Source organism: Micromesistius poutassou (assembly GCF_964030765.1).
Source record: "Micromesistius poutassou genome assembly, chromosome: 8".
Lineage (NCBI taxonomy): Eukaryota > Metazoa > Chordata > Actinopteri > Gadiformes > Gadidae > Micromesistius > Micromesistius poutassou.
In genome coordinates, this window is record NC_140278.1 from 2526800 (window position 1) to 2539560 (window position 12761).

Genomic DNA, 12761 nt, shown 5'->3' on the forward strand with positions numbered 1-12761 from the left:
ACACACACACACACACACACACACACACACACACACACATTAGGGACAGGTCCTCCTAGCTTCTCAGCCAACGACTCCACAGATTAAGGCCACTGGTTAGGCTCCGTTACCATCCCAAAATAAGAGTGAGTGGGACACGTATAATCCTGTCTCAAGTATTACGACAAATGTGGCCATTTCTGTGTGTACAGGCATCTGTGTGTGCGTGTGCGCGTGCGTGTGTGCGTGCGCGCGTGCGTGCGTCTTCTATTCTGGGCCTACTACCTCAAAGTGGAAGGAGAGGGTGCCTGACTGCAGCCCTCTCTCCAGCTGTCTCATGGAGTCCTCCAGGGTGCTGGCCCGCTCCGCCTGGCCCGGCGACGGGGGCTTGTCAGACTCCGATTGGCCGGTCAGCGAGAGGGACGGGGGGAACTGTAGTAGCGGGGCCACCCGGCCAGGACCTGCAGCGCAGAGAGAGGTGGACAGGAGCAGGTCAGCCCTCAACCCTGAACACAGAGAGCACTGTCGTCAAGGAGACGGAGGAGGTACCAATGAATAAACCATGAATGAATGAATGTTTGGGGGCGGGAAGTGGACGTCTTTGTGGATGTGTGATTCTGGAGATCTTATACATGTTGGGTTTGTTCAACTTGGCTGAATGGCAATTTTACCTTCTGCTGTATATCCTTTTCTCTCACACACACACACACGCACACGCACACACACACACACACACACACACACACACACACCTTTGCGTCTGATGAGCAGGGCGAGCTCCCGGGAGTGGGACTCCCGGCTGGCCTTGATGAACATGACCACCTGGTCATGGGTGTGCTCTGAAATGTCTCGACCGTTGATGAGCACTAACAGGTCTCCCTCCAGCAGCTGGGGCTCACATCTCCCCGCCTGCAGACACACGCGTTTAGAGGTAATCGTGTTAGAGGCCTGTGAATGGTTTCAGAGGCCTCACCGTCTAGCCACCTGCTTCATCAACACTATTTATTCGGTGCCGTTGAGTCATTGAGCAGCCACTTTGATCCAGCAGTCGATGCAGATGGGCTGGTTGGGGTGAGGGCCTTTTGCTCAAGGACCCCTACAGGTAGGTTGCAGGCACCGGGGATCAAACTACACACAACCACCTGGCTGAGAGTCAAACACCGTACAGCAGATCCTCCCCTCCTTTCTTGTCGTCCCCCCCCCGCCCACTCACAGCGCGTGCTGGAGGAGATCACAGGGATCATCTGACGTAAAGGACACCGTCATGTTTCACCAAAGACAGGCTGAGGGGTGACCTTACCGGGGAGTCAGGCTTAACATGGGATATCGCTAGAGGCATCTTCTGATCCACCCCGCCCTGGGAGGAGGGAGGGAGGGGGGAGGGAGGGAAGGGGAATGATACATCAGTCAAGAATGGAGACCGTTTCTTGTCGGCGAGCGTGAGAGAGTATGAGGATGACTCACCTTGACATTGAAGCCAAACCTTCCTTCATGATCGGGAGCGATACGTACGAGAAGAAGATCTCCGTCTCCCAGCGGGGGCTGAGGACACACACACACACACACATGGGGGCAAATGGAAAACACACACAGACACAAACAGAGACCCTTTCCATCCTCAACCATCATCAAACACATACACATCGACACAGAGACATACACACACACACACACACATTGAAAGACATGCACACACACACACACACACACACACACACACACACACACACACACACACACACACACACACACACACACACACACACACACACACACACACACACACACACACACGCGTACTGTGGGTAGATTACATCACTGACCTTGTCCCATTTGTGTGGAGAAGTGTCTCCATTATCTTCGTCTCCTGTGCTGATGTCAAACACATTGGACGAGCTGTCCTGGCTGTGCGGACCGGCGCTGTTGCTATGGAGAGCACATTTGAAACGGATGAAGTCACAGTGAGAAAAGTACCTCTTCAGAAAGACTTCCCGTCGCCAGAGGCCCCAGAGACTCACGCCCGGGGGGAGCCCTCCCCCTCGCTGCCCCTGCTGCTGCCCACGGAGACCCTGTACGTGTAGAAGACGTCCTCCCCCTCCGCCACGTCCTTCAGCTCGTTGGTCAGCTCCATCGACGAGGGGCGGGGCTTGCGGATGCCGTGGCGAACTCTGGGGCTCCGCCTACCGGAACCAGAACAGCCCGTCCCGTTAACCCCGCTGGTTCTGCTCTGGGCCTCAACACAGGGGGCTTAGAGAGGGGGAGGGGGGGGGGGGGGGGGGCGTACCAGTTGGGTGTGTTGGGGGGGGATCTGGAGGGCAGGCTCTTGGTCTCCAGGCGCTCCGAGGACGCCGAGCGCTGGAGGACGGGGTTCCACACCATCCCTCCCACCACGCGCTGACACACCGGCCCGCCCCTGCACACCACAGCGCCGTCAGACAGGCAGAGGTAGCCCACTGGAAGGACTTTCTTCAATGTCTGTCTGTCTGTCTGTGTGTGTCTGTCTGGGTCTGTGTCTGTCTGTGTCTGTGTGTGTCTGTGTGTCTGTGTGTGTCTGTGTGTGTCTGTGTGTGTCTGTGTGTCTGTGTGTCTGTCTGTCTGTGTCTGTGTGTGTCTGTGTGTCTGTGTGTCTGTCTGTCTGTGTCTGTCTGTGTCTGTGTGTGTCTGTGTGTCTGTCTGTCTGTGTCTGTCTGTGTCTGTGTGTGTCTGTGTGTCTGTCTGTCTGTGTCTGTCTGTGTCTGTCTGTGTCTGTGTGTGTCTGTGTGTCTGTGTGTCTGTCTGTCTGTGTCTGTCTGTGTCTGTCTGTGTCTGTGTGTGTCTGTGTGTCTGTGTGTCTGTGTGTCTGTCTGTCTGTGTCTATGTCTGTGTCTGTGTCTGTGTGTGTCTGTCTGTCTGTCTGTGTGTCTGTCTGTCTGTCTGTCTGTGTCTATGTCTGTGTCTGTGTCGGTCTGTCTGTCTGTCTGTCAGGCAGCGTGGAGGTAGCCCACTGGAAGTACTTTCTTCAACGTCTGTCTGTGTCTGTGTCTGTCTGTCTGTCTGTGTCTGTCTGTCTGTCTGTCTGTCTGTCTGTCTGTGTCTGTGTGTGTGTCTGTGTGTGTGTGTGTGTGTGTGTGTGTGTGTGTGTGTCTGTGTGTGTCTGTGTGTGTGTGTGTGTGTGTGTGTGTGTGTGTATGTATGTGTGTGTGTGTGTGTGTATGTGTGTGTGTCTGTGTGTGTGTGTGTGTGTGTGTGTGTGTGTGTGTGTCTGTGTGTGTCTGTGTGTGTGTGTGTGTGTGTGTGTGTGTGTGTGTGTGTGTGTGTGTGTGTGTGTGTGTGTGTGTGTGTGTGTGCGATCACCTGTCTGTCTTGCTGTGGCCCAGCATGCCCAGGTGCTGAGTGATCAGCCGGCTGTAGGCCTGCCTGCTGCTGTAGTTGTGCTTGGGGCTGCGGGCGGAGCGGCTGGAGCTGAAGAAGGAGTGGTGGTCCACGCTGGACCGCCACAGGTTCTTACAGGCCTTGGGACAGCCCAGAACCAGAGACACTTCACAGTCCTGGGTCTCACCCTGCACAACACAGTGGTCTGGATCTTTAACAACAACCACCGCACAATGACCACGTCTGTCAGGCATGATGTGCACCGATGGATACGCCAAGACTCAAGACTCACCTGGTTACAGTTCACCTAAACTCTGCATCGCCCCGTCCCTCCCCTCCTCACTGTATGTTATACCTCCTGGCACTTAAAGGACAATTCCGGTATTTAGCACCGAGTGGTTAGTGGTGTTCGTTGATGTATCTTTTCTTTTCGCTCGGTTCTCCGTCTCAACAGTAGGACTAGAACCGAGCGAAAAAGTCTACAGCCAAACGTAAACAGCCCCCCTTTCCGTTTCCGGTCAACGAGCAATGAGTCTTCCAACAGAAATCAATGGGATTTACTAAATGCCAACTAAAAGACGACAGAAAGTGTATTTCGCTACGATACTTGATTTGGAACATCAACGAACACCTCTAACCACTCGGTGAGTTGCACATTTCTGAAAACAAATGTTTAGGGTTGTTTTAAGGACAGGTTTGTGAATGCCCGTCGCCAGCCATTCTGAAGCAGGCAGGGGCGATTTGAAATGAGCCAAATACAGAGACAGGACCAATAGTCAAAAATTCAGTGTCAACCACTTTATTTCATCCTAGACAACCCAGAAAGAGGGCTCAATGTGCTAAATACTGGAATTATCCTTTAATGTAGGCACTTATTGTATGTCGTACTTAGTTATAGTACTTAGTTATCCTTGTTGTATACAGGGAATGGACTAACTTAACGATTGTTAGTGCTTTGCACTTGGATCTATGGACATCCTTACTGTACCGATGGCAATATATAGCTTCACCTTCTTCTGACAAATGTACTTATTGTGAGTCACTTTGGACAAAAGGGTCTGCTAAATGCCCTGAATGTACCTCGCGTCCATTTAGGTGGAAATTCGTCTTGACGTTGAAAAGCATGACGATGCACAATGAAAAAAAAGAACAAATGCATTCGAACTTAAGTAACAAACCTGTTTAGAAAATGTAAGTAGAAAGTAGAGATATTTTTGTTTCAATTTAGGGAGTGAAAGTAAAAGTAAAAAGTCAGAAATAGAAATACTCAAGCAGAGTACAGATACGGATGAAGTACTGTAAACGGTATTGTACAGGACTTTGGTTACATTTGCACTACACTTACACGTGTACGTCTTACTTCCCACCTCTGCATGGAGACGCTCTAGCATCCATAATGTCTGGGAGGAGCGGACTCACGTGTTTGCGTTTGAGGTGCACCAGGAAGCGCTTCCTCTTGAAGGAGATCTTGATGATGTTGCCCCTGCGTGGGACAAGAGGGGGCGGGGTCAGAAGACGAAGAGGTCACAGGTCCACCACATCCCACCGTCCAATCAGAGGCCTCGGCATCACTCACCAGGGGAAGAAACTGGAGCAGATCATGTTGCAAAACACAGCCACACCGCTGGAGGCCAGGCCCACCAACAGTGGAACGCTGGTCGAGTCCTGAGAGAGCAAGCACAGGTTAGTGTGGAGAGAGAGAGCGAGAGAGAGAGAGTGAGAGTGAGAGTGAGCGAGAGGGAGACAGAGAGAGAGTGAGAGTGAGAGAGAGAGATAGGGATAAAGAGTTAAAGCGAAAAAATATATATCATCGAGGAAACACCAGAAAGGTAATAAATATCATTATCATAAGTAATATCAGAGAAAAGAATGCAACTAGTAACATAGAAAGGCATGTGATTAAGTCAAACTACGATGAGACAGACTAACCAGGAAGAGAAGAGAAGGGACTGTGTGTGTGTGTGTGTGTGTGTGTGTGTGTGTGTGTGTGTGTGTGTGTGTGTGTGTGTGTGTGTGTGTGTGTGTGTGTGTGTGTGCGTGTGTGCGTGTGTGTGTGTGTGTGCGTGTGTGTGTGCGCTACCATGGCAGCGTGCAGCTCCACTCCATAAAGCTCAAGTGTTCGTGCCGTGTTGAGGAAACAGAGCTCAGCCTCGCTCTGCTTCAGCCCCCTGGGGGAGAAAACACAGAGAGAGCCACTAGCACCCAGGACAACAGCACACAACCACCCCCCACAACTACCCCCCACTGCCACACAACTACCCCCCACTGCCACACAACTACCCCCCACTGCCACACAACCACCCCCCACAACTACCCCCCACTGCCACACAACTACCCCCCACAACTACCCCCCACTGCCACACAACCACCCCCCACAACTACCCCCCACTGCCACACAACTACCCCCCACAACTACCCCCCACTGCCACACAACTACCCCCCACTGCCACACAACTACCCCCCACTGCCACACAACTACCCCCCACAACTACCACCCACTGCCACACAACTACCCCCCACTGCCACACAACCACCCCCCACAACTACCCCCCACTGCCACACAACTACCCCCCACTGCCACACAACTACCCCCCACTGCCACACAACTACCCCACACTGCCACACAACTACCCCACACTGCCACTGAGAACTACCCCACACAACTACCCCACACTGCCACTGAGAACTACCCCACACAACTACCCCCACTGCCACGGAGAACTACCCCCCACAACTACCCCCCACTGCCACTGAGAACTACCCCACACAACTACCCCACACTGCCACTGAGAACTACCCCACACAACTACCCCCACTGCCACTGAGAACTACCCCACACAACTACCCCCCACTGCCACTGAGAACTACCCCCCACAACTACCCCCCACTGCCACGGAGAACTACCCCCCACAACTACCCCCCACTGCCACTGAGAACTACCCCCCACAACTACCCCCCACTGCCACTGAGAACTACCCCCCACAACTACCCCCCACTGCCACTGAGAACTACCCCCCACAACTACCCCCCACTGCCACGGAGAACTACCCCCCACAACTACCCCCCACTGCCACTGAGAACTACCCCCCACAACTACCCCCCACTGCCACTGAGAACTACCCCCCACAACTACCCCACACTGCCACGGAGAACTACCCCCCACAACTACCCCACACTGCCACTGTTCTGTACCCCACAGAACGACCCCACACTGCCACTGTTCTCTACCCACACAACTACCCCCCACTAACACTGTTCTCTACGACACAATGCAGAAATATACCATCCATATCAATGTTTTCTACACAAAAAGGAACTGCACCGCAGCATGAATGTCCTATAAAACACAACACAGATCGACAGCATTACTATGGCTTCTCTGTGCAACACAACTCAGAACTACAGCTCTCTCCCTCACACTGAACAACCCCCTCCCCATGACTGTGACTAGCTATATAGTTACTTAATTCATCCACAAAGGGAAATAATGGTGGAGTAATAAGTAGTAGTAATAGTAAATAATGGCAAATAAATACATGCATAAATGTTATGGGATGCAGGCAGTGTGGTGTGCTATATATATGTTTCTGGTGTAGGGAGACCACACTACGACTCAGACAGGGGTTGTCTTCTGAACGTACTTGTGCTGGGGGTGCAGGTCCTCCACTTTGGATAGGAAGTCGTGGTCCTGCTCTGGGAGGAAGTGGCTCTTGGAGAGGTAACCAGGGAGACAGGACTGACTGTGATCCCCAAGCTCTGCTGCAGGGAGAGAGAGAAAGAGAGAGAGACAGAGGGAGAGAAAGAGAGAAAGAGAGAGAGAGAGAGAGACTGAGAATTACTAATGCACACACTCAAAGACCAATGTCATGAAATACGCAAAATAGCTTGTCAGTTTAATTCCTTGCGTCAAATAATAATCCTGTTTTTCATAATCACTATCGATCAATAATCAAGATTACTCATTGAATTGATCAGTCACAGTGTTTGTCGTTGGGAGAGAGACAGAGGGAAAGAGAGAGAGTCTTACACTGAACTGCATAAGAAGCCAGCACTACTGCTGCACTCAGCGGACACTGCAACCTGCAATCAGACTTTGATTACACACTGTAACCATACGTCTAATGGAAACTGTGTGTGTGTCACAAAAGGGAAAGGAGGTGTGTGTTAGTGTGTGTGTGCGTGTGTGTGTGTGTCTGCGTGTGTGTGTGTGTGTTCCCATAGTACCCACCTTCCCTCTCTGATGTCGCTGCTGATCTGGAGGAAGTAAAGGTGCCTACAGAGGAAGAGGAGGGAAGAGGAACAAACGCCCCCACACAGCCGCTCTCAGAAAAATAATTAACATCCTATTAAAACTTTACTGGACACGCAAGTGAGTCAGGGCAACAGTCACGTGTTGACATTTAGAAATCCCTCTGAGCAAGACTTGTATTTACTATTAATATCCATCATTCATGTCGCTTAGCGTACACTTCTATCCAAAGTGACACACAGGGATGGGCACCGTTCCAAAGAAGGTCAGTGTTAGGCAGCTTGCTCAAGGAATCAAACCCAGTTACTTTTTGGTTGGCAGTGGAACCGGCTAGCCACTATTATCTTACATCTATAAAGCGGTATGAGACCATTTATTACAAATAGGAACACTGAGATGCCTGCAGCAGCCAGGGGCAGACGGGATGGGTCTGGCCGGGAGGCGACAGGAGAACAGAACAACATGAACTACCTTGTCTGTTCGTGCTGCAGAGAGTTGGGGTCGGAGATGAAGAATCGTACTCGGAAGTTGAGATAGAAGGGTGAGACGAGCCCTGGAAGGATGCACGCAGAAACGTATTATGTTACTTCCACCAACAGCTTCATAGTCCTCGTCTTGCACACAGCCTGACCCCTATCACCAAATCCATCTCTGATGTGGCCCTGAGGGTAGAATCGCATGTTCAAAATGTACGATGCCAATAGGCAAATCACCTAGGGTATAAAGGGCTGAGTCATTGAACCGTGCACAGCCATCACACCAGCTCTATTGTACCCGTGGCTTTCAGGAAATGTTCAGGAAAAGTAATCTAATTTAAAATGGATGGATAGAGCTTCCTCGGTTGAGCATTGAATAAAAATACAGCCATCATCCTAAGAAACATACCCAATAGTAATCAAGAATAAAGATTTTCATTAGGTTATAATCATATGATCATTATCTGATCAAAGGCTTTCTGCATGTGTTAACACCAAGCACTAGCCTATCAGGCCTTTTCAATATGACCAGGGTGGGAAACTGACTCTTTGGTGCTCCAGCTAGTGTTGTAAAATACACCAGACACTTGGACATTTAACCAGACACAATCCATTTTTTCACATGCTCACGCATAACCATGCTTTATCGATTATATTTGAAAAATATATTTAGTGTACTGTATATTTACCTATTTAAATGATTTACCAATAAAACCATAACCAAAATGGTTCCCAGAGGAGCCCGGGACCACCCCTATAAAGACTGGTAGCGTTGAGCTTAACACTAGGCTGACCTGCAATGAGGATTATAATGGAAGGAAGATAGCAAACTGTTCAATTTAACATGACTCATTTAATGAATGGATTAATGTACAAACAAAGAGATGCCCTTAGATCTAAACTAATCTCATCACCACTGTTGGATGGCTAGTGAAAGTTGTTCCATCGAAATGTGTATTAGAAGTAGTTTTTCTTGAGTCCATGCATGAATGAATAACGGTGACCGGCAGCGTACAGGTCCCTCTGCACTGCAGGCTACAGGCTAGCTTTGGATATTCCACCAAGCCCTTCTCTTTCTGTCCGTCAGTCCTATCACCGTGGTGGGAGGGGGATTGATTACATTTACCTGATAATTACAAAATCAAACCTAATTTGGTGGCAGACGCTAATTTCCCACCCTGAGTATGAGCCCTGTGGGGCCCTGAGGTCATCCGGGCTGTCTGCTACCCGTCTCTAGAGCGTCACAACACAGGATTGGCCTTGAGCTATGAATGGGTTATAGTAACTATAGTAATTAACTCAGGCATTTTCATGGTGAAATCTAAATCTTACCCTATTCACGTGAGAAAAATAATGAATAGGCGCATGAATAGGCTATATTTGGGTATTTTTCTAAACTTTCTCCTAATGGGATTCTTCTGGGCTTCTTTTCCTTACTCAAGACACATTGAGGATAGAAAATCAGTTCAGTTTGCTTCTGTTGCAATTTGTTCTAGGTTGACCCCCATGTTGGCTCAAAATGACTGGACTATTATGGTTTCACTCCACAGCTAGCATTCATGTCCAGGCTAAAGACGTTGTTTTTATTATTTTGTATTATTCATCATACTGCATTATTTATTATTTAAGTGTATCTTTTTCGCTAGATGTTGAGCACTTTGAAACGTGTATAGAAATGTACACACAAATACAATCGCCTTGCATCCCCGCACCCAGGAGACTTTGGAACATTGAAAGTGTCCAGCAGTGTAGTCGGAAATTGCCACAGTGAGCTCTACATTTAGAGTATGAATCCAAATACCTTTCATCTGCTTCTTCAAGGGTTTCTCCGGCTCCAACCACCTCTGAGAGAGAGAGAGAGAGAGGAATACAATAGATGAACGATCCAAAATGCAGTTCAATGCATCTCTTCACCATTGCCAAACTACAAAACAAATCAAGAAAGGCCGGCTCACTGGAGAGTGTGTGTTGGCCGTGACGGAGGCGATGGTGGTGCCTGCCTCCCGGAGCTGCAGGCTGAAGAGATGTCTCTCCAGGAGGCCCAGGTGGTCACACACCAGGTCCAGCAGCACCCCGCCTTCATCCTGCTTCTGTGGGCCCAGGAATGGGGGGGGTGGAGGGGGGTAGGACAGACTAAGATGACCCCATTTTAGTATGGTCACATCATTTATGGATAGTACACACACACACACGCACACACACACACACACGCACACGCACGCACACACACACATATGCTTATAGCCCACATGAATGCTGCTTGTGACCATAATACAATGGAGTTGTCAGTTTTCTAACAAACACTCATGGATGAGGTTGATTCTGAAGCAGTAAGAGGAAGGCTGTGTGTCTCTCAGATCGGGTCTATGCATCCCAGGCAGAGCAGGCAGTGTGTCCCCCAACCAGCCTCTGTTTAACACGCTCTGCTGGAACCACTCCCCAGGGCTCCCCTTGGAAGGGGCGCTTTATGGAGCGTATAATAATAACAACAAACCATCCAAAAAGGTAAAGGCAGTTTTGGGATGTTTTGCTACTTTCGATGTCATGACTCAAACGTTTTGATGAGATCACGACGTGGTGTGTGTGGTTTTGTGTGTGTGTGTGTGTGTATGTGTGTATATATATATATATATATATATATATATATATATATATATATATGTATGTGTGTGTGTGTGTGTGTGTGTGTGCGTGCGTGCGTGCGTGCGTGCGTGCGTGTGTGTTACTCACGCTGACTCTGAAGGTATGGATGGTGCCGTTCAACAGCTGGACCAGGCAGAGCAGGTCAGGTTTTGGCATGTCTGTAGCCCAGGCAAAAAGGTCTCACCTCGCAAGGACATACACACACACACATACACACACACGCACTTTGCTTGCGCTCATCAGCTCATCACTGAGCGGGGACCTGGAACACACACACACACACACACACACACACACACACACACACACACACACACACACACACACACACACACACACACACACACAGGTTCAGATGTTTCCGGGCTGTTGTCTTGCTGTCCATTGAGACAGAGCCCACAGCCTGGCTCTGTGTGCGGTGAGTAATACAGTTTTAATATACGTGTTGGACGAGATACAGCTCTCTGGTGAGTAATGTCTTGTGAATGCAGAGGAGTGACTGTGTGTGTGTGTGTGTGTGTGTGACTGTGTGTGTGTTCTATCTGGCCTGGGTCTCAACATGTTCCTTCCCCCTGTCTCTCATTCTCTCCCCATGTTTCTCTTTGCCCTGTTTCTCCCTCCTGTCCCTCCGCCTTGTGCAGACAGCTGAATGATAAGAATGTTAAATATTCTCAGAGTTAAGCACGCCCACTAACAGAGGTACAATCTGTTTCCCAATCCTGCAAAGGCTAGCAATGATTGCGCGAACACAAACCCGCATACATGCACACATAAACACACAGACACACACAGACACTAGGGTGAGCGACTAGTGTCTGTTTGTGTGTTTAAACGTGTGTTTATGTTTGCATACTTGCTGCAGACTTTCGATCTAATGTTACAACTCGACCATGGGGGGGGGGGGGGGGGGGGGGGCGCAATTGAATGGACGCAATTGAATTTGACACTCTTTCTTTAAAAGACACACAAAGTTTTAGTTAATGTTTGACAACAGTAACACACTCTGAATATATTGAACAAGCACTTTTCTGCTTGACTACCTGCTTCCCTAATAATCTAAATACCAAACTATCAATTGTGCATTTTAAGACAGAATACAACTAAAGTAGACATATTCAATGTTTTACTTGTGTTTTTATTGAATGTAAAATATTAATTAAAATAGCATGCATTGCAGAGCAGTCAACAACAAAAGTGTGGGAGTCGGGTGTGCGAGTTACATTCAAACCAGGACAGGAACACTAGAGCTTAACTTTTATGGAAGGCTAAGGAAGGCGAAGTAAGGAGTAGCTTAACTCCTTTAGTAAGAAGTGAAGGAGTTAATGAGTTTTAGAAAGGAGTTAAGGAGTGCTTAACTCCTTTACTTGGCCTTCCATAATAATCGGAAACAGAAAGAAGCGAAGCCCTACCTCAATGTAATCAGGCCTAGTGTAGATTAAAGCATGGCGATAATGAATTACGTTGTGACCTGGTCGGACTTTGGACTACACCCTAAAACCAACCTGTTTACAATATAGACTCATCTACAGCTACACCCAACGGGGGGACACTGTTCGCCAACTTTCGATCGGATCTTACAACTTGACCGAGGTGATGTTTTGAGAAAGACGCATAGCGTTAAAAAGCGTTACTACCTCGGTGGTTCTGCTTGAGAGACGTGACATTTCCTTGACAGTTCAGCAGCTATCCAATGTGAAATAGTGGAAACGACGCGCGTCTGACAGGTGAGGTATAGGTAAATATCCGGGACCAGGGATGACGGACCTAAATATCCGTCATCCCAGTGGCGGTGATTCCGCGCGGCCCCGCCCCTTCAAGGCGCGAGCCCGAGGCGGGTATGCGCGATCCCGTGTCCCTAAAACGGGGAAGCGATCGAATCCTAACGGGACCGTCCGGGGGACACGAGACTGATCATCAGAGCCCTATATTCACTCCATAACCCGAATAACATTTACAAAAATACTGTGAACTAAAGAATAATGGTTTCAAACGTCAGAACACAATCTACAAATAAAAATACGTTTTGTTTAACACCTGTTGTAGAAAAATGGCATTGAACCAGT

At 49.1% G+C, this 12761-nt stretch overlaps 1 protein-coding gene across 1 annotated transcript; it reads right to left on the reverse strand.

Moving 5' to 3' along the window:
* Positions 1 to 246: 246 nt before the first annotated feature.
* Positions 247 to 12513, reverse strand: ptpn3 (protein tyrosine phosphatase non-receptor type 3; the record flags this gene model as incomplete). The annotated part of the gene is made up of 19 exons (XM_084471855.1): positions 12333 to 12513; positions 10786 to 10960; positions 10011 to 10145; positions 9857 to 9899; positions 8051 to 8132; positions 7559 to 7603; positions 7358 to 7410; positions 6972 to 7089; positions 5411 to 5498; positions 4907 to 4995; positions 4750 to 4813; positions 3313 to 3518; positions 2264 to 2392; positions 1998 to 2159; positions 1803 to 1905; positions 1444 to 1521; positions 1280 to 1336; positions 732 to 888; positions 247 to 440 (listed from the first exon to the last, which is right to left on the reverse strand). Exons 2-19 carry the CDS (start codon positions 10852 to 10854, stop codon positions 247 to 249), a joined length of 1872 nt encoding a protein of 623 aa, XP_084327981.1. The 5' UTR covers positions 10855 to 10960; positions 12333 to 12513.
* Between the last annotated feature and the right edge of the window lie 248 nt (positions 12514 to 12761).